Genomic DNA, 23281 nt, shown 5'->3' with positions numbered 1-23281 from the left:
TTTGGACACATCAGTTTTACTAATAGTTTCACTTGTTTCACATGGCTTTATTCTTTGTACAATAAATCTGATGCAAACTATTATGTTAAAAATTTTGAAACCATGTTTGGAACTCTCTTTTTTTTTTTTTACAATTAAACTTTTCAAAGTAACGGTACTTTTGAGTTAGCAAAGGGAGCTTTTAAAAATAACTAGCTTTCAATAGGTACTTTCTGGTTTGCAACCTCGAGACAAAAACAAAACACTATTGTAGTGCTAAGAGGGCCAAAATTACCACATAGAACATTTGAGGGCTGTTATCAGCCATACAAAAAGAACTATTACAAAATGTCTCAACAATAACACCAAAGCATTTGCTCAGTTGGCAATTACTAACGCCTCTCAGTGAAGAAGTTAAGTTCAAGTCTCCCTAGTGGTATATATAACAGTCCCTACCCTCAATCAACTATATAAAATCACTATTTCTAATGAAAAAAAGATCTTAACAATATGTAACAAAAATGGAACCAAATGGAGGGCCCATGATTGCACGGGTTATGGTAACCATTGTATTAGCTAGTTATTGGAGTATACTACAGACACTCCATGTTAACGAACTAGATGATGTTGTTAAGCTACAAAAAGTCTATAGACAAGTGCATCCAAACAAGTTCCCTGCTAAGTTGCTTCATATTGTTGAAGTTTACATTGACCATTATATATATAATAAAAACTCACCTGCATTGTCCAAAGAAGATCCTGCAACAAGAAGAGTAGGATTAGTAAAATGATTCCATTACAACAAATGCAAAAAGGCAACAAGTAGGGGTGGACTAAGTTGAAAGAGATGCAACAAAGATATGATTAGTTGAAAGATTATAGGCAAGTCTAATATCGAGGGATCAAATCCAAAATGAAATTATAAAATGTGAGCTACAAGTGTAACATTCTAATTTTAGAAAAATCAGCTTATTAAGGAAATCCTAAATGTGGTAGCAAGTAATAGTGTTGATCGAAAAAAGTCTTTGTCAGCAGCTTATAATTATTCCAATTAAAAGATTCACAGAGCTACAAACAAAGATCTAAAATGGAGAAGGTACCAAATATTCAGTTTGAAGTCCTAAGGAACCATCCACCCACATTTGTTTAGCCCAAGCTAGAATGCATGAAAAAAAGATGACAAACAGTTTCATCCATTTATTTGTATAAGACAATTTGCCATCAAATTACTTCCAACTAGGAAGGTAACTCTTCATTAGGATTCCTACATAAATTAATCTCTAGAAGAATAATCTTAAACCTCGAGAGAAGTTTTAAGTTCAAAATAAAAATCTCCACCACCAAGAAAGATGACCTTGACTATCACCATTTTTGAATAATTAAAAGAAAGCCTTCCTAGTAGAAAAGATCCCATTATTTGAGGGGAGAAATTTTGAAATATCAAGCCTATCTAATGAGGGAAATGCAGGGACTAAGAAACAAAATGAGGGGAAAGGACCCTGGATAAAGCCTCATCCCAAGACCAATAATTAATAAACTCCAAAACCATGGAATTGTGGTGGCAATGGAAAAATTAGGTGTCAAAACACATGTGTAGATAGAAGGAATCCAAGGATCATGGCCCAAAGACATATTTTTTTTCCATTATAACAAGTAAACAGTTTTTTTAACTCGTAATGCAAAACATGGATACTTTTCCAAATCCTGGACCCGATTTCTTAGCAATTCTAGGGTTAAAGAAAGAAGAAGTAGGAAACTTCTATGACTAAAACCAGAGCCCAAAGAGAATTAGGTTCTAAAATAAGTCTCCAAGCTTATTTCATTAAAAGAGCACAAGTGTGAAGGCAAGATTTGTGAAAGCCAAGAACCTCCCTAGTTGGTAAGCAAGAAGTCAAGATTTTAAAGCAAGCCTAGTTTTCTACTGAGTATTACCATTCCAAAAATGACCATAGATAGAATCATGTTTATGATAGAACTGTTGTGGCAATGCACAAGTTGACACCCCAACCAGCCGGTTCCGATCTCACTCGAAATATCCGTGGGGGTGATAACACTACAGGATCCAGTTCGAGTTCCAATCCATAACATAAATACAACATAGCATAATTTAAGAGCAAGAGTGTACAAAAAAGTAATTCAAGAGTTATTACAGTATTCCACAAAAGCACACAATAAGATAATCTGCGACACGAGAAAAGGTACACGGGAGTTATGCAAGCGCAAGTTATGTTATACGATGTTTTGCAATAGAAAGGAAACAAACTCTTCCAATCCCAAAAAGAGTCCCCAAGTCTCAAAGAGACTAGCTTCCATATGCACAGTCGGCACATACACACGATGCGTCATGTACATCGATATACCCATACGCCGGTCTTACGTGGGACTCTTTCGACGGTAGGCTCTCCAAGTAGCATGAGTCGTCACAACTAACAATAGAATCTAAGCAAAGACAATATTTACAGAGGTTGAATCCTACAGAACTTAGTGAGCCTAACGTATCATACATCAATGAAATAAAGAATGAACATGAAAACATGATTGTAACTCCTACCATGCAGTCTCTATGGTAGACACGCTTTAAGATTACACACCAGCCACCACTGGGTGGTCTCAACACTCTCCCTCAAGGCACTTAAGCTCGTTTGTTGCGTTCCATGTGGTATTTAGGTCCTGTCACATCAACCATGGCTGGGGATTAGGTCAACACTCTCTCACATCACCATTGATCTAAAGAGCTCGCGTTATTAAGGATTTACTCTAGCCCAATGCAATGTCACTATGTCTCGTACTACGTGTAATCCGGATACCTTTCCTCATGCCTATGTGCCTTGTTGGTCCAATATCTTTCTTACCTAGGAATGGTGTTCCTCACGCTGCCTAACCGCCGTCTTTTGGTCTACCATTTCGTAACCTTGTAGTCATCTACATATGCTAGGGTGGTTGCCGCTCATGTCCCCTCAAAACACTCAAGCTGTCTGTTGGGCAATCACGAGTCCCATTCTAACACATGTCTCTATACCACTGCATGGGTTTGTTTGATGCACACAAAGGCCCATCCACGATTATCATGGGTCACTTGGCTTCAATACCCCTGCCGAAAGAGTAGTAGCACTCATTGGATTCCTAACCAATGCATCTAGACAACACACCAACTATGAAAAGTGTTAGGGATGTTAGAGGACAGTGTCCCATAAGCCCCTGATAACCCGAGCCAAGAATACCAAGATAGGTAAACCCCATTTCATAATCACATACATTCATATGCATCAATCAAGTGAAGTAACAAATCACATAATCACATACAATTCACATTTAATCATTTAATCAGAAATATAGCAAGACAAGTAGGATTATCGAGATTGTATAAGGTAGCGGCAATCATCATGCAATGTTACATAATTCACAGTCTAAATACAGAATGCAATAACATAATATGTGAAATGTTATCCGCACCCGTTAATCGAGAACTCACGCATAAAGTCCCACAAATTCACAAAATTAACGAATGCCCAAGACTCAATTAACCTAGCAAATAAACATGCTAAATAAGATTCATATCGGGATTCAATTTGAACACAGATCAAATGTGGGTTAAATGGGTATTAATTCTAGTCCAACAAGGTGGGTCAACTCAGCCCCAATCGACCCAGTTAACTCGGCGGGTAGCTCATAGTCAACTAGGTTGAAAGTGCTCGGTTTCGCACGAGGTTCGACATAGACGTGCACAATAGCCATGCAAATCTTTCTACGGAGTCGGAAAACTTACCCCTCAACCTAGGCCCTCCAATATCATATTTAAATAAAATTACCCATCAAATACCTCTTGAAAATTTGACCAAAATTAGGTGAGGTGAAACAAATTTACCTCCTTCGCGATCAAACCTTCAAATCGCAACTCTACACGTCAAAAAGACCAAACTCCTTTTCCCAAAGCTTACTCCTCTCCAATGAGTTCACTCTTCAAAAAGATCTCATAAAAACGTTGGTGAGTGAGATGAAGGTTAAAATGCATTTTGAAAGGTAAAAAGATCATTTTGCACGTTTTGGGTAGGGACAGGTTAGATAACCTATTTGACCGCCCCTATTCGACCACCCCCATATCTTTCTCAATTGAGGTCTTCGGAGGGTAGGTACCTTACAAAATTTCCTACTCGATGGTATATTTTACTTGAGATTTGAAGTCCTCTTGCATAGTTTTCTGGGCATACCAAAATCTCACTTTAATGCCCTCGGAAGTAATTTTCTCTCTCCTTGTGAAGCCAAACAAAGTGGCCGGGTCTTCATCATGATCATTTAAATCCATGGGTTCGATACCTGGACCTTCGGGTTCAACTTGGATGGTCCAGTTGATCTCTTCCTAAATTCCGGGTACGCAGACATAAGATAACGGTTTATCGGGTTAGAATTTTAGGGGATCTCACAAAAGTAGCCATGCAAAAAGAAGGAACGGATGAGAGAACCAATTTGATGAACCCCTAATGTCCTGCAAAACTAAGGGAATTAGTTTTTCGAGCCTTTAAGCTTAAAAGCTACTTTGTGATCTATCACAAACTAATCTTTGATTGGGAAATTAGGAAAAGACTTATAACCCAAGTACTTTCTTGTTGACTGCATAATCACAATACCAATTACCTTAAATAGTTCAGTACGAAGTTGAGTTGGAAAATTGGCATTGAAAAAAACTGCACTTTTGTTTAGATTAATCTCTTGACTTGAGAGAGCTAAGAAAAGATCTAGGGCCGACTTGACTGTGCAAAAATTCTTCTCAAGTCGCACAATGAAATGTAAACAAACATCATTAGTGAAAAACAAGTAATTTTCGATGTAGTTCTAGCAACGACCCTTGAAAAGCGCCCAAGCCCCAGGAAGGCGGAAGCCTCTAATTTACGAGCCTAAACCTCCACAACGCACATAAAAAGATAGCGACTCAATGAACATCTTTGTCGAAGTCTCCCCTAGGGGTAAAGAAATCTAAATGACTTCCCTCCAATTTAGTTGAGAAAGAGGAAGTAACAAAGGTGGAACTTAATCCAACAGGTAGGGAAGCCAAGCATTTTTAATAGAGCAAGAAGAAAACTCCATTTATGACTATCATAGACTCTCAAGAGATCTAGTTTAATTGTTGCAAATCCTTTTTTTCCCTTCTTCTTTTTTTAATTTCTTTTTCTAAGGTAATGTAATATTTCATCTGCAACCACCATATTGCCCATGATTTGATAGTTCAAGAGTAAAGCTCCTTGCAAGGGGGAAAGGAAATGATAGAGTTAATACTTCAACTAATTGGTAGCAGGCTTAACTAGGATTATATAAAAAACATTATAGAGACTAATAGGTCGAAAATCAGAAATACATGAAGGATGATATGATTGTTACCGTTAACCGTCAAGTAAGAAAGTGTGAGAGAAGCTCTTAATAAAAAAAAAAAAGAGTGAGGGAAAAATCATCCCAACAAAAGATACATTCTTCAGAGCAAATGTATTCCCAAACTCTTGAAATACTTTTTTTTTTTTTTTTTTTTGAACAAAAAACTCTTGAAATACATAACCTTTAAAAACCATCCATTCCGGAGGTTTATGAGCAACCAATTGCAAACTCAACATTTTTTTTTTCAGAATCGAAAGGTTCCCAAGTCAACCCCGAATCATCATCCAAAAGAGAGACCAGGGTCAAGCACAAAAACCGATAAAATCAGGATCATGGTACTTTTTGCTTACCCTCGCTTCGCTTAATCTAAGTTGATCCAAAATACAAAAAAATCCTCTCGCAGCTTTTTGCGGAGAGACTCCAAATCCTGAACCCCCCCAAAAGAGCTCGAAGGTGACTGGTTATTTTCCAGATTGGTAAAATGGAAGCGACTGAATTAGCTGAACAGCTTGAAAATCTACAGACTCCTGTAAAAGAAGGGAAGGGTTTGAAAATAGCAGAGAAACCCAGTAATAAATCTAGGGTTATACCAACTCGTTGCACTCGTTCTCAGGTTGCTGTTGAATGGAGTCTACAGGAAATGTTAACTCTCGTGAATGAGATCGCTGCTGTTGAAGGGGATGCCCTGAAGGTCTTGCCTTCGTACCAGAAGTGGAAAATGATAGCTGATAATTGTAATGTTCTTGATGTTGCAAGATCTTCAAATCAGTGCCGCCAAAAGTGGGACTCATTGCTTGTTGATTACAAAAAGATCAAGGAGTGGGGTTCTCATACAGTGCTTGAATCATATTGGTCCTTGGAAGACGAAACAAAAATTAAGTTGGGGCTTCCTAATACTTTTGACAGAGTGCTGTTTGAATTAATCGACAGTATTGTAAAATATGAGGATGATCGATCAGATATGGATACAGGAACTGATTTGGAAGAGCCTGATATACTTGAGGTCTTAATGGATTCAGGTATTCATCTTGTCTATATGAGAAAAATCGTTCTACTGATTATTTCTCATTTTTTAATATAATTTTTTGGATGAATAATGTGGAGGCAGTTCTATTATGTTTTATTTCAATGTCGTGCGTTGCCATTTTGATCCATTTCTTTCATCATTAAATATAAATAATTTATTTGTCCTGATGACTATTGGAATATTTTAATGTCTTGAAAGATTATAACTGCGTTCTTCAGTAACTCAATTCTGGAAGTGGATCTGACTTCACTATTCATGAGAAATTTAAGTATTTGCCTGTGAATGGTGACAACTTTTTGTGCTAGTTAGTAGTCATGAAAATGTTGGTCGAGATTAAATCAAGTAATTGTATCCTAATCACCTCATAGTAAATGTGATGTAACCATATCCAGGACCACCCAAAGAGGGCCCAAGGGGTTTACCAACACCTTGTGGCCCTACCAGCAACTAGGCACTTTCGTCCAAGTATAGGGGTATTTTGGGGATTTTGCGCTCTTTCGGTTGAGTCTAATTAGGGTTTAGTTGGATCTAGTATTTTTGTGGGACACTAGATCTACTGTTATTTTTAATTTGAGTCCTTATTTTGTAAGTTATTAAAGAGTCCTGATTAGAGTGAGATTCCTAGGTTGTGAATGAGTCCTCTAGGGTTGTCCTACTCCTTGCTAGGAATCTACATCTACTCTTAGAATTCAAATGGGAACTTTCTAGAGTAAGTTATGAAGCTTCTTTGTGTGAGTTAATGTCTTAGGAATTTTGGTTTGATGTGAATTGCAAGCTAGAGTCCAAGTTTGATTTCTTTTCTAAAGTTGAGTCCTAGTCTATGTTCTTTCAGTAGGCTATAAATAAATCTTCAAACCTTGTAAAGCAGCTTGATTTGATGAAGAAAATTATGATTTGAGTTTTGAAGGCAATCCAGGGAGGTTGTGGGTTCCTAGAGGAGCCTGCGGCTACTTCAAAAAGTGATATTCTGCGGTTTTTCTGAAATTTCAGCATTCTACTTCCAGTCCCAAGTTTAAACCCCCTCCCCAAACCTCAGCCCCAATTTTTGCACTTCTCTCTCTCCCGCAGCTTTCCCCTCCCTGTAAATCCTAGTCTTCTTCAACCCCAGCACCTCCCCTCCATTGTAGGATTAAATCCAGCCCCTTCCCAACCACTGCAGCAGCCTAGGAAGCCTCCCCTTTTACCGTTAGCTAATCGCCTACTCTCCTCCAACCCTGAACTGTAGTTACAGGCTTACAGCCCCTCCCCTTGCCCTTTCTTCGTCTTTTCTTCTTTGCTTACCTGCTGCGGCTTAGGATTTTCCACAAAACTAAATAGAGGGTCTTCCAGTACTCATGGAACCCAGAAAATAGGAACTCCTTAAAATCTGAAAGTCAGAAATTTAAGATGTAGTTTGAGAATTGTAGCTTCAAAAGTGATAGGACTTAAAAACTCTTGAAAATTCCTCCAGTACCAGATATAAGGTCAGAAAGTAAACAAAAGGAAACTCTTAGCTAAGGTGGTGTTCATAAATTAGAAAGTAAACAAAAGATTACAAGAATAGCAAATCCAGTACGGCAATCTACTATTTTTCATGACTATAGAACAAAATACTCCTCCCAGAGTAGTCTCTACATGAGTTGCGTTATGATTTCTATCAACTCCAACTCCTCCACATAGCTATGTGGTCCAAAGTAGACCTATTGAACTCACTAAGAACCAGGGCAAAACAAGCCAGGATAACCCATGGCTGGACCTGCTTTAGGTTATTTATTTATTTTTTTGTGTTGAACACATGATATGATAATAGATAATAGGCAGTCTCGGTATGCGACAGGCATGAAGTGTTGTCATGTTGGTAAACATCTTCATCTTTTTAGAGCCAACATGATGTAACTGGGTTATCAAAGTGTAGGATTTTAATTATGGGTTGGTTTGGGTATGTCTTGAGAGGACAGGAAACTAATGGGTATTCTATGGGATGGTTTTGGTGAAGAAAATGGGTAATATATTGTGTATCTTGGCTTTTGGGAGGTTTAGGAATAGGTTTATGGTTTAAACAAAATTAAGACACACTGGTGATTTTGAGATTACAAGGGTTTGGGTTACCCAAAGATCCTTCGGGATGAACTAGGGTTGATAGGAAAAGGAATGGGTTCATATGGGTAGGGTTTAGGGTTTTTACAAACCCTAATGGGAAGGAAGAACTTGAGGAATTACTGAAGGATCAAAGTTCAGATGAATGGGGATGGGAAAGGTTTGGAAGGCCTATGGTTAGGGAGGGAAAGGGGTAGGGGATCTTGCGACTAGGCTAGGGGGTTTCTTGGTGGGATCTTGTACTTCTTTCTTGATTCTTTCTCCTTTCCTCTTTCTTTCTTCTTTTATTTTATTTTCTTTCCTTTCTTTCTTTTTTCTTTTCTGTTTTAGGTCTGCCGCAAGAATCAGGAAAGAAGAAAAAAGAGAAAAGAGGAGAAAGTGGTCGCTGCAGGGTGTAGAGAGAAGGGGGAGGGTGGAAGATGCTGCCGCAAGTGCTAGGAGGGAAGGGTGAAGGGGTGTAGGGCTGACTCAGGTAAAGGAGCTGTGGGGGTTTGCAATGGAGGGGGAAGGGGTAGGGTGCACTTACAGGTTTAGGGGATGGATAGCTGCTTGCTCTAGAGTTGAAGACCTTGCTGGAATTTCGAAATACTAACTTCAACGCAGGCCATGAGATGTCTTCCACAACTCCAAGATTTAATCTGGAGCTATAAATAGCCTTACATGGAAAGACTTAGAGTTGGACTTAAAAGTACAAAACTCAATTGGACTCAACTACTTAATGGCCAAATGACAACAAGATAATAACCAAGTAAAAATAAGAAATATCTAGAAGGAATAGAAAATAAAATAGTTTTAGACTCCTGACAGAATAGAGGGTCTTCCAGTACTCATGGAACCCGAAGAAAGGTGAGAAAAATGACCAAAATACCCCAGGGGGCATCGGCCAGCCCTGGCTGCCGCATGGTCAGGGTGTTTGGGCTCAATTCTTGGGCTACCGTGGGCCTTCTTTTGGTGGTTCTTTTGGGGAGTGGGGAGTGGGGAGTGGGCAGGCCTGGTTACATCAGAACCCATACCTGCAGATGTGTATGGCACTGCTTAGAGAGTTGACATGATGAGGTGGCTAAAGAGTGGAAAGGAGGCAAAGCTTGAAGTAGAACTACAATTATCCGTATGGAGACATGGGTTGTCTTCAGTGCAGAATAAGTTGAACCTCAAAAGTAGAAGACTCTAGCTTTCTGAGTAAGATTCAAAATGTCTTAAAAAATTGGGTTAAACCAAGTTGAAATGAGGCAGTTATGATCCAGGGAGATTTGCATGGTGTAGAACCTTCATGTGAGCTTTGAGTCTTTCTCGACGCAGAATCAGCTGAAGCCCAAAATTTAAAGACTCTAGCCTTCCAAATAACCTTTAAAATGTCTCAAGAATCGGGTGACTGAGTTCATATAAGGGGTACTGATCTCGATTATAGATGTAGACTACGGCATCCATAATCCAGTTTTTGCACATGCATGTCTTACTTGCAGAATTTATGGAAGCACAACATGAAGTTGTGGACATTTAGTTAGCTTCCCAATGTCACCAAAATCAGATCAATCCAACTTTTGGAGAGAAAGATATGACAATGTTCCCATTAGTGTGCAAATCAATAGAAGGCCAAACAGAAAGGGTTCTAAATTGACAGATCTCATTAGATTGAACTTTTGATCCACATATTGACCTATTATATATACTCTTTGGACTTTTTAAGAGTTGAAGTACTCCCTTTTTGAGCCAAAAAAACACATGCGTGAGAGAGTACAATTACTTTGTTACATGAATTGTGTCAATGCTTGTGCTCTTATGATCTTATCTAATCTCCAACTTCAGTCAGGATTTCATTTTAACCATTTTACCGGGAAAGAGTCAACTGCCCGCAAGTTTTCAGGCAGGGCTACTTCAAGGGTAACTTGTGATTTTGCAGACCCTTTTTGTTTTGTTCCAGAACAGATTATTCAATATTCCTTGTTCACTGGATGTGATAAGGGTTGGCATTTGCCTTATTACTTTTATTATTGTTCTTAATCACTAATTCATTATCTAGTGTATGTTTGGTAATTTTCAGAGTTGTAGTTCTTTGTGCTTACAAAAGATTGTAACAGCAGAGGGTGATCTTGGGTTGTTATAGCGATCAGATACTGGTAGCATAGAAGAAAATTCGACCGAAATTGCGAAATTTCGGCGAAATGTCTGCATTTTAAAAACGAAACGAAATTCAATTATTTCGGAAAGTATCAAATTACCGAAATTTCGGAGATTTCGACCATTTGACCGAAATTCGACCATTCGACATATCGCATCCAACTTGTTTTCCTAGTTTTGTTGATTTCTATCCCATTTCACCTAATCACACTCCTTCGCCTTCAAACACCACTTGCCATTTAGCCTCCAAACACCCCAAGCCACAACAGCACGCAACATAGAATGTGAAGCAGAGCCACACCCAACAGCCAAACCCCCTTTTTATTTGTTTTGTTCATGCCTTAAATGATCTTGTATTGCCTTGAAATTAATATATGTTTAGCCTAGGACTATGATCTATAATTGTGTTTGTTAAACTTATCTTTTATTATTTGCTACCATTCATTTTTATTATAATAATTATTTCTAAAATGTGTAAAGATATAGTTATATAGGCTAGCATATATTGAGACACCATCACTTGATCAGCCGGCAATTTGTTGACTTGTTGATAGTAACCACTACCAAACAACAGATGGGATATGCATGAGCAAGGCACGCGGAACCGCATTGTTAGTATACTGAATGATAAATTTCAATAGTTTTGTTTTTACAAAACAGTCCATGTGTTTATAGCTGAAATAGGTAGTAACAAGAATCCAAATCATTGAGTCCAAGAGGCCCGAAATTGAAGTTTAATTTTCGAAAAGTGCCGGATCAATTCGACCGAAACGCAACGCCTTGCAGGCGAATCTGTGGTCGAAATTTCTTCCTTGACTGGTAGTATATGAGAAATACATGAAACCCTATTAGGACATTTCGATATGGACATAGGCACATCACTGAACCACTTAAAAGCATGGAACAAAATTCAAGGGAAACTCAGGTTTCGACCCTGTGAAAATGGGAATTTTAGGTCCAAACCTGGGAAAATTCGTGGAAACTTGGGACTTTTTCTAGCAAATTTCAATAGGTTTTGGGGTTATTTGGGGTGGGACTCTACGTAAGCTAATTAAAGCATAATGAACATGTTGGCACATGCGTTTTGCTAAAAAAATTAATGTAGATATGTAATTCAAGCCATAGTATATATAGAAAAGTTTTCGATAAGTACACTATAAACAAAACATTTAATATATAACTTCAAAGTCCAAAACTTCAAATACAAACTAACTAATTTTTAGCCTAAACACACATTATTTATAACCTAAGGTATTCCTAAACTTTTATAATTTTTTGCTTATTAAAAATATTTTTTATAATTACAGTATTAATTATTAAATACATGAAATTAAAATTAAACAACCTAAAATTAATTTGGACACCATCACAGCTTAGATTAAGTGATTGATGAGGACATTAGTGGGAAATTTTGAGTTTACCAGTGACCCGGTGTAGAGATCATCCCACGACAACATTTATGTGGATGAATGACGAGTTCGGAGGTTATCAAATTGCTAGGGTCCTATGGTCGATGAGGAACACTGCTCATAGGCAGTTTGTCATGTTATTTTCCTTAGGCTGCATTTGTTTGTTGGAATAAATGTGGGGTGGGAAAATTCTTGAGAAAAAAGCAAACTTTTGCTACTTTTCCTTTAAATCCTAAAAGTGTACATTGTTTGGTTGCTTGGGGTGGGAAAGTTAGAGACAAGTTTCCTTAAATTAAGGAAACTTGTCTGATGAGGTGGCAACCCAATTTTCCCACCCCAAGCTTTTTCAAAACCCCACAAAATGTGTGGGATTTTGTGGAAAAATAAAATGTGGGTCCCACAATTAACACTTTTACACACTTTCCTTTCCTTTCCTTCGCCCTCACCCCACTACACATGGGGCCTACATGTTTTTTTCCCCACCTCTTTTTTCCTACCCCACCTTTGCAAACAAATGCAGCCTTAGTCTTAGTGGGTTGGGTAGTAGTTTGCTATTGAATTTTTTTTTAATTTTATGTTTTAGTCTTTGTGGGCTGGCCTAGAGTGTATTTTGGCCCAATTTTGAATTAATTTGGGTTTGAGTTATATTTGCAACTTAAGTTGGGGTTATTTTGGGAATTAAGCTTGTAGGGTTGGGAGGGATTAATTCTATTATTTAAATCTTGTATGGGACACATTTTTGGCAGCAAGAATGAATGAAAAAAAAAAAAAAAAACTTTTCTCTCTCTCTCTCTCTTGCTCAAATCTCCCTTGGCATGAATTCCTCACGCTCTTAGGTAAGTTCTCCTTCTCTTCTCCTACTTTCTCTCTTACATGAATTAGGCTTCTCTCCTTTTCTTTTCTTCTCTTCTCTAGTTGCTATATTCTCTCTTCTTTCTTTCTGTTCTTCTCTTTTATTTCCTTCTTCTTTCTTTCCTCCTCTTTTTTCTACTATTCTGTCTGTCAGAAATTCTTCTTTTATTTGCCGTACCCTTTCTTTCTTTCTTCTTTTCTTTCTCTCTTTCTCTATTCTCACTTCTTGTATAGAAACCTTGCTGTATTTCTCCTTTCTAACCCTACTGCTCATTCTGGTGTTTCATCACTGCCCAGAAATTCTTTCTTTCTATTATTTATGTTCCTTGGTATTTTCTAACCGATGTTTGCAGCCAGAACCAGCAGGTAATTTTATTAAGTCTTTCCTTAAGTATTTCTCATTTTATAATTCTTCCTTTTTGTCAGTAGTTTCTTTAAAACAGTACTTCCAAGGTTTCCTTTGCATTGTTAACTAATGAATTCTTTGTTAGAAATCTGATATTGACTAGGATAGCTATAATTTTCTGTAAATTTCTTAATACTCTTGCACTCAATTTAGTGTTATTGTGTCAATATCCTCATCTCCTTGTTTCTCTATTGATTCTTGTTTAGTTGTGCTCATCCATTAGGACTTATTGTGCTTCTTTGTCTTCTTTATCTGTCTTATATGCAATGCTTAATCAGAATCTAGGTGCTGCAATTCCTTTTTCTTTTATTACCTGTCAATAATAGGTGTCTAATTCTAAGAGCCTAGTAGCCCACTTTGTAGGTCCCCTAGTTTCTAGGGTTTCCCTTGCATTAGTGATGGTGTCTTACATACATCAAAACAAAGCCAGTACATCATGCATATGTAAGTTATTTTTTGAAATATATTTTGTAGGTAATTTTTAAAATTAGAAAAATAAAGAAACACTAACACACTTCAAAAATTAAATCTAACAACATACAGTATTAGAACTAGCTACTAGAGACAATATATATTAAATTCAAAAGAATCCAACAACATTTGAGCATGAAACAAAGAAAAAATAAAAGATTTGCGGAAATTTCGATTACGTTGCAGAAAACCTTGGAGTGACCTCCAAGAACTGTCAAAATCACCAAGGGGGGGAAGGAAATGGCTTAAAATCAACTAGAATGAGCTCACAAAGGTTGAAATCAAAGGGGAAATAATGGGTTGAAACTTGAGGTTTTGCCTTAGTTTCATTCGAAACTAGTGCAAAATGCAGAATTTTGATCAAATTCATGACTTAAAGTGAAAACAACCACCTGGTCGAACGAGTTGACCCAAATTTCGACAAGGTTTTGCATGTTTTGACGAAATTTTGCATGTTTCGACGAAATTTTTCAGGTTTCGATGGAAACATGTGATTTCATTTGATTTTGTTTCGACCTTTTCAAAATGGAATGGAAATTTTCCATGTTTTGAGGGAATTTTGTTCCATACTTAGAAGTCATGTCTCCTGTTGGGTGATTGTGGGAATATATTTTAATTTTGTTAGATGCGAAATGAGTATGCAAACCAGGTAGACCTTGGCCCATATTTAAGAAGTCATATACAGCTGAAAGGCAGGGTGTAGCATCAGATTATGAGTGTGGTTGATTACAAAGGTCAACACCGACCAATTTGCTTTACTGCAAGCAGTATGATTGGTGAGTGCCATAATAACCATACGTGTCACAGCATCTAAGCAACCCAAGACTGTTCAAGGAATCAAATAACTAAGGCCACGACAAAAGAAATAGCCAAGACCCAAGATGCCTTAGTGTTTGCCTTCACAAGTTTGATCAAAACAGAATTTTTAAGGGTCAATGATTCACCCTCTGTCAGTGACACCAGCATCAGTTAAATATTTTTCTGGAATTTGCAGTCCATATCAATTCTCCATGACTTGGATCCATTTGTTCCTAACAAATGCTTAAGTCAGGGTTTTGGCACCTGAGTCATTAGTCATCTTCATGTATCCACATATAGTCTGTTAGGTGTCAACTCTCTCACTTTACAAGGAAAGAGTGATAATCACTCCCTCTTGTGTGTCATAGTATGCTTACATTTTCCTCATTTTCAAACTTACCTTTGTCCAAAAGATGGCCCAAATAGGGAGTAAGATTGACCACTGTGAATACTTAATTAATTGCCAAATCTGGTGAGAAGTTTATGTACACAGGAATTAGGGCAGATATTATTCAGAACCTCGTAGGGTTCTGTTTTCTGGGGATGCAGTTATGTGCTGAAGTTTGGGGAAAATCTTTCTGGGGGAAATACGAATCATATATTGGAGTGGTTGGAGCTTTATGTGCATCACCATTGAATAAGCTAATTAGTGTTTTAGCTACTAACCAGCCCATACAATTGGCTGAGTTAAGCTAAGGCCTCGAAGTTGTTTGTCATTGAGTAGGCATTTAACTGAACAACAATTAAGACTTGGTGAAACCTGTGTGCCCTAAGGCTTGGATTGTTTCCTGTCTTCTACCTCCACTAGTACCATGTACAGGGACAACCCACTTGAACTGCGTCTTCTTTCTGGAATTGTGGAGCCATGACCACAATCATCTCTGCCAGCAGAAAAGTGGCAGAGTTGTCTTTAGAAGATGAAGATATCTCAGACTCAGTGAGAGGGAAAATGAAATGTCCAGAATACAACAAATAACTTCAGATACTGAGAGGACTCTTCTACCAGCAGCAAGAATTTGAAGGCTGCAGGTCAAATAAATTTGGATAAAAGGTTTGCACTTGTGAACTTTGTTGCTGAGACTTCAACAAGTCTTCAGTGGCCTAGGGCTGATAGACATTAATCCTTTCCAACATGTAGTACTCAACCACTGGCTTATCACCTTGCTTGAAAGTGAAGTTCTTATCTAGGGAAAACTTTCTTCAAATCATCTCAATCATTTGTAGCTGCAGTGTGATGCACAACATTCATGGCATGAGATGGATTCATAATATTCATCAGCCTCACAAGTGCCATTGTAGCACTTTTATTTAGAATCATTAGAATGGCATAGAGAGGCTCTGGAATCAAATATTTTAATTTTCCTTTTGCTTACATGTATATCTCCACAGCCTTCCCATAGAAGATAATTGGAAGCTTCGTTCAGCCCAGTAAAAGTAATTTGGATATTCACCAAGCCACAATGGATTTTGAACCACCCAGTGAATCAGAGAATATGTAATGGCAGCACCACATCAGTCACAACAGCAGAATACAGAGCACAAACTAATAAAACCTTAATAAAAACAGTGTAAATTTCTAAATAGCAGAACTATAGGGTGTTAGGAACTAATAGAATAGGAGGTTAACAGCAGTTTACAAAATTTTCAACAAGCTGAACCACAGGATACTAGGAACCAGCAGAATAAGAGAAAGTATTAACTAGAAATCAACAGTTCGGATGAGGCCCAAATTCTGGTTAGGGTCGGGTTATGTATGGTTAAGACCGTCAAAATTTGATGATCCAAATGTTGGATATTTGTTATAAAATTATAATGGTCAACCAGAAATAGAACTTGAAAACTTCAGAATCTAGGAACCATCAAGTTATACAAATTTAATTGTCTAATCAGGACCAAATTGAGGTAGACGGCTATTTTTAATCAGCAGATATGAATCCTATAATATTTCAAAGAACCAGTGCTTCGATCTAGAAAATCAGAGAATATTCAGTTGAAAAAAAAAAAAACAGAAGTGCTGCAAGCTATTATTTTAACAACATTAGCATGGTAGAATCTCCCTGATCAGGGTATAGAAGCAGGTTCCATGGATGTATCATCTTCATCTTTCATATTCCATCAGTAATGGTTTCACAGAAACCAAAAGCTACATGGGTTTCTGCACAAAGAGCGGTGGAAAACCTAATGCAACTCTCGAAACAAGAGAAGGGGTCAAAGGTGGGTAGTTCAATGCTCTAATATTAGTTGGCAATTCCAGACCTAGAACAACCAGCATTATTAGTAAGAAGGAAGGAAAGCTTGGAGGAGAAGAAGAATATAGAGATAAATAGCTACTGATTGGAGAGAATAATTAGTCTGCCCATTCAGAAGCAGCAACTTACAATTGTATGTCTTAACAATTGCAAGTAAGACATTTTGTGTAAACTTAAATGTAAATCTCCAAGGAACAATAGTAATTTCAGAAATTACCCACAATACATATATCTTACCCTCTCCATCCAGTCATCTTTTCTTGTGTGATCATTGAACATCACAGCTTTTTCAATACATGCTTCTTCATTTTGACAGCATGGAGAAATACACATATTTTGTGGAGATTATTCACTGAGACATCTTGTGGGTTGGGTATGTGATGTGATTCATGTGAACATAGGGAACCCCTGTCCGAAAACCTAAGTGGGGCCCCCAAGAAGGCTCCAAGAAGCCTCCATAAGCTGGCCGAACCCTACAGGAAGGGTATTTTGGGCATTAGCCCACAATTAATTCTTGAATTTCGTTTACAATTTATTTCTGAATTTTATTAATTAAGTTTGGGTTTAGGGAGCGTTTGAGTCTTTTATGATGAGTCAAAATAGTCTACCTTGAGCTAAAAGTTATTTTGAAGAGTCCTAGATAAGGTTCCTTATCCAAGAGGATCCTATTTATTAGGAGTTTTTTCTTTTGAAGTTATCTTTTATTTTGAGAGTCCAATTCAAGTTGTAAGAGGATCCTTAACTGTCAAGGATTCCCAAGTTAAGTCAGTCAGCCAGTCAGGCTATAAGTAGCCTTCTCTTGTAAGTTGAAATCAGTTTTGATGATTAATTGAATTGTTGAGTAAGGACTAGGGTCTCCTTCATTGGGTGGGCCTTGGTTGAGTGTTTGTGTTGGAAATTCTTCTGTTCATCATTATCTTCTTCAACTACAGCAACTGCAAGTAATCTTCAAGACATTCCTGTGCAAGATCCAGCATTCCAGCACCTTCCCAAGTAAGTACAAAACAGTCTCCACCCCTCCCCTAGCCCACGCGCCTCTCACAGCCCCTTCCCCTGCAACCGCAGCCTCCCAGCCCCTTTCCCTTCTTGTTGAGACCTAGAATTGCCCTTAATCTTATCTCAAGTCATTCCCACCCCTTTAGTTTCAGTCCATTCCTTAACCTCCCCTAGCCCTGTTAGTTCAACCCCCATTTTCTTCTTCTTCCAGCAGCAGCAGGTCCTACTCCTTCTAGGAGATCATCACTCCTATCCCCATTCCACCCCCTTTTCCCCTTATTAGAATCGCAGGAAACTTGTGAGTCTAGTCCTACCTTTAGTTTCTGCAAATCTGAAGTATTTTAGTGAGTTTGAAAATTCTGCAAGTCATCTTCTACCTTGAGATTTTGCAGAAAATTCAAATTTTCAGAATTTAGATTTGTTGAGTCTGATGTACGGTGCAGAGTGTTGGGCTATTAAAAAGAATCATATAGATAAACTCAGTGTAGCAGAAATGAGGATGCTAAGATGGATGAGTGGCAAAACTAGGATGGATAAGATAAGAAATGATCATATTAGAGTTGGTCTGGGAGTTGCTCCCATAAGTGATAAGCTTCGAGAAAGTCGTTTTAGGTGACACGGCCACGTTCAACGGAGACCTATAAATGCCCCTGTACGGAGAAGTGATATAATCCATATTGAAGAAACGAGAAGAGCTAGGGGTAGACCTAAGATAACCTTAGGAGAAGTGGTGAAAAAGGATATATATAGCTTAGGCCTTGTATCTAGCATGGCCTCGAACAGAATTGATTGGAGGGCAAGAATCCATGTAGCCGACCCCATTTAGTTGGGACAAGGCTTATTGTTGTTGTTGTTGAGTTTGATCAATTGGGAATTCATCCTAACTGAAAGGATTTCCATTGGGGACTAATCTGGGCACAAGAACAAAAAGGTATTAGCCAACCCTAACCTAACTGAAACCCTAAACCCAGTCGTACTTGATCTTGGAGTTGATTTTTCAAGTCTAAATTCTAATTCTCGTATAAATCAGATTGGCCTGAGCAAAGTTAAAGCCCCATAAAACCCATTAAAACCCTAGAAAATCCCTCAATTATTGCTGGAAACTCCTGCGCTAAACCCTAAGTCGTAGAGAGTTACCAATCTGCCGTTAGCCCTAGACCTAATTTATATTGGTATGTGCTAGTGGTGCTACCACCATACTATTGCTACAGAAGCTGCTTCCATTTTTTACTATTAATACTTGCATTACACTTTTTTTTTTGTTTATTTGGAGACTGCCATTGCCATTGCTGCCAAAGCAGCTACAATTACTGCAATGACTATAAATTTTTTTTTTTTTCTGATACTTGGCTGTAATAGAAATCCTAAAAAATGGAATTTCTTTGTAATGAATAGGAATAGAAAGAGCTATCCACTTTAAACAATACATGTCTTTCACATCCAACTATAGAAATCTTCTTTATTTTTGAATGTCAGTTCCAAAGAAACGTAGTTTTATGTCAAAGAAGCATATCGGGGATCAATCTTGAGCCCCATGGGTCATTCCTTTTTCCAGTATACAAAATGGGGGACTTTCAATCTTGAATAACATCGTTTACCCTTACTTCAACAAAGGAAGCATGAACCTCTTCGTCTTCTATTATGTGAATCGCTGTTAAGAAACATCATATAGGCAAAATAAGTGTAGCAAGTGTAGCAGAAAAAAGGATGTTGAGATGGATGAGTGGCAAAATTAGGAAGGATAAGATGAAGTTTTAAGTTTTATTATCTACTTATACTTTAGTATTTATGACGGTTTTTCATTTTTGTTATAAAATGTGTTGTTTATACCAAGGTTTTCCCTACTTGATGGGTGGGTCTTGTAGTCAAGCTCCCTTCTGCCTTTGCACTCGAGGGCCAATCTTAGTTTGGCCCAAGGAAACCTTTGCATGTCTCCGTTACCTTTTGGGAGGCCTATGCCCCATAGAAACTATCTACCTAATACAAGGTTAGGATTCTAGCTCTTCCAGAGTGGTATCTCACTGATGGCTCGAACCCCCCCCCCCCACCACACAGAACGAGACCATCTTCACCCTCCACCTAAATTGGAAAGGCCCAAAGCCAATCCCAAGGAACAATAAAGCTTCATAGGGTCTTTCTGTCCAGGTGCAGGTAGTCCGCATCTTCATTGACATGTCTATTTCACCGAGCCTCTCTCCGAGATAGTGCCCAGATTGTTACACCTTTCGTGCGGGTCCTAACTTACCCAACCAGGAATTTCGCTACCTTAGGACCGTCACCGTTCACCAGGGCTTCAGTTGCTGACTCCCAAGTGATCAGGTCACCAACTTCCTTGACCTTCTGGCACTGGGCAAGCGTCAACCCCCATACGTGGTCTTACGACTTTGCAGAGACCTGTGTTTTTGGTAAACAGTCGCTTGGGCTTGGTCACTGTGACCCCCTTTGTGAGGAGACGCCCCTTCTCCTGATGTTATGGGGCTATTTTGCTGAGTTCCTTAGAGAGAGTTGTCTCGTGCCCCTAGGTATTCTCAACCTACCCACTTGTGTTGGTTTCAGGTATAGTTACCCTTTTGTTGAAGATCTTTGAATGAGAGAAAGAAGTGAGGAATCTTCTTTTCGACTCTAGCTCTCCCACTCTAGTTGTTTTTCTTTTTGTTACTTCAAAAGTAGCTGCTTCAGCTTCAGCCACTTGGATTTTTTATATTCCTTTTTATTTCTCATCAAACAAATGGCATCTTCTTCTAGAAATCCTAGCTATTCTTAGCATGATATTGGGGAATCTCATTGCTATTGCTCAAACAAGCATGAAGCGTATGCTTGCATATCCGTCCATAGGTCAAATCATATATGTAATTATTGGAATAATTGTTGGAGACTCAAATGATGGATATGCAAGCATGATAACTTATATGTTATTCTATATCTCCATGAATCTAGGAACTTTTGCTCACAGTGTATCATTTGGTCTATGTACTGGAATTGATAACATTCGAGATTATGCAGGATTATACACGAGAGATCCTTTTTTTGGCTCTCTTCAGCCCTATGAGATAAATTTTGTCGTGGTTATTTTATTATGTCAATTATTGATACCTTTGTTGTTTTTGCGGACAAACGTATTCTGGTGAATGACTAATTTCTTCAGCTGTCTGCCACTACTACTACGGCAGTTTGTGGTACTTCACACACAAGTGCGTGAGCAACCATTGCCACCAAATGAAAAGTCTATTACTACTTATCATTTACATTCATATGAGTCTCATTTGGTTAAATTACTAATCTGCATGTAGCAGGTAAGTCTAACATTCCAAGACAAGTGAATAACCTCTATGCCTTGTATCTGGGTTTGTTAGGTTCAAAGAAATGTAAGCGCAAACCTGGCCGTAAAAAAAGGAAGTTAGAAACAGAGAAAGTGATGGCCACAAAATTACGTGAGAATGCAGAACTCATCTTTGCCATAGTTAAAGGAGACTTGAGTGGAACCACGGACAATGGGTTGGCAGACATGAAGAACCAAACTAAGTTTGTAAGGCAGCAAGGTGATGAACTGATCAAAGTTCTAGGAAGTCTTGCTGGTGACCTTGATCAACTTTCCAGCTTAATCCAGTAGATCTGGTGATTTTCCATTGCTGTCAACTGTAAGTTTATCTGGTAACTAATGTATATGTAGGATGTAGCTTCTGTCATTTCTTATGTTGAACTCAGACATGGTTATTTACTGTGTTGAGGTCCTTACACCTTTGAACCAATTCGTAGAATCAAGTTTAGAATCATGAGACTTCTGAGCTTTCCTTGTGTTATGTAATTTTTTATTTCTTTCTTTTCCCTATTCTGTAAAAACTTAGTATTTCTTTTTGGTTGGGGGGGGGGGGGGTTGGGTTTGGAATTTAAGACTTGAAATTTTGTGCTTTTCTCCTGGATGGCTTAAAGACATTATTGAGCTGATGTGTTACTATGGAGGTTCTTACTTTTAAGACGGTTGGGGCTAGAAAGACTATTTCCATGACAAAATTTTGCTTTCGTATGAAATTAATGTCAAGTTGAATTTTTGTGCCTGGTTGTCCAAGAAAAACCCTGGTGAAGCATATTGAGTAACAGTTTCTCCCATGGGTGTCTACTAATGCGTGTGTTTACGTTTTTGAAGCCTTGGGCGTTGGAACTGGGAACACACTGTTGATAAAGTTTGGGTTCCAATATAATGTTAGATATGAAATCTTTGTACTGGCGGTGGACAACTCTACTTTGATGTTTCAGTTTAGGTTTGGAGTTACATTATGTCGGTGAAATTTTGTGCTAATTTATTATATATTGGGTTAATAAAGATATATTATAAACAGCCCAAGGGAGAAAGAAAACAAGAGGTGAAAGAAGGGGAAAAAATGAGAAAGGGGGAGGGGGGGGGGGGTGGACACTGGGCTAACAGTGCTTTGGGGGAAGAAGCAACGATAAAGAGACTATTCCAAGGGAATATATCAATGGTTTGTGCACGAGAAAAGAAACCTTGGAGTTGAAACCCTGATAGATGGCCTTCCAAATTTGCCTAGGGGAATGGAGTACCTAGAATTTGCAAATTATTAGGTTTACACCTATGTTTTAAATTATATATCAAATGCAACTATATTCTCAAAATAATGGGGTTATGCAGTGATTCAACATCTACTATACAATTTTTTAAAATTTCGAACTATCCATCTTTGCTCTCAAACTAGATTTGGCTTTCAAGGAAGAAGGAATAATAAAAAATAAAAATAAAAAAAAAAAAAGAAGAAGAAAATAACAGAAGGAGAGGACAAAAAGAAAGCCTGATGTTATCTGTTGTTTTTATTATTATTATTATTATCATTATTATTACTTTAATATTAGAAGCAAGGAAAGGTAAAATGTGAGTCAAGATCAGCTCCTCGTTAGGGGAGAACAATGTGCTTTATTGACGCTTTTGAACCACACAGTAGGGTTCTGAGCCCCCATGGGACCCATTAAAATTTTTAAATTTTAACTATATTTATATGTGGGCTCCATCACTGTGTGATTCAAAAGCATCGGGGGAGCACATGGTAATCCAGACTGGTAACATTGAACCGAGAAAAGATCCAACTGGTAACATTTGCGCACTCAAGACCTTGGCGAAATCTCGGTCAAGATGTGTGATTTTTTTGCGTCAATTCGGTGGCCAATGGTGGTGGGTTTTGGGGTCCTAGTGAGGCTAAAACTTAGTATTTAGCCTATTTTAAAGTATTTTGTACACATTGGTGGCCTTGGATTTGTGAAAAAACAAACCTTAAGTATGATTTCTAAGTTTACTCATAGTGTAAAACTGAAATGCTGTGGGATTAAAGAATGCAAGGTTATACAATATGTAATATAGAACCATTAAGGCATATAAATAAAAAACAAGTGTATTGAATAAATCAAATAACTTAAACATCGTCAAATTCCATCCATATGAATATCACAATTTCGACTTTCGAGAATAGAATAATAAAATTACACAACCATTAGAAGTTCTACATAAGTCATTAACTTATACGTTCATAAG

At 37.9% G+C, this 23281-nt stretch overlaps 1 protein-coding gene across 1 annotated transcript; it reads left to right on the top strand.

Moving 5' to 3' along the window:
* The first annotated feature begins 5522 nt into the window (after positions 1 to 5522).
* LOC149015603 (sequence-specific DNA binding transcription factor) lies at positions 5523 to 21596 on the top strand. Its single transcript, XM_089157253.1, has 2 exons — positions 5523 to 6362; positions 21099 to 21596. Exons 1-2 carry the CDS (start codon positions 5825 to 5827, stop codon positions 21353 to 21355), a joined length of 795 nt encoding a protein of 264 aa, XP_089013379.1. The 5' UTR covers positions 5523 to 5824; the 3' UTR covers positions 21356 to 21596.
* The last annotated feature ends 1685 nt before the right edge of the window (positions 21597 to 23281 follow it).

Source organism: Hakea prostrata, chromosome 5 (genome assembly GCF_041222555.1).
Source record: "Hakea prostrata isolate BN-2017 chromosome 5, UWA_Hpros_2, whole genome shotgun sequence".
Lineage (NCBI taxonomy): Eukaryota > Viridiplantae > Streptophyta > Magnoliopsida > Proteales > Proteaceae > Hakea > Hakea prostrata.
Note: the sequence above shows the minus strand (reverse complement) of the source record. Positions and strands in the feature narration are given on the sequence as shown.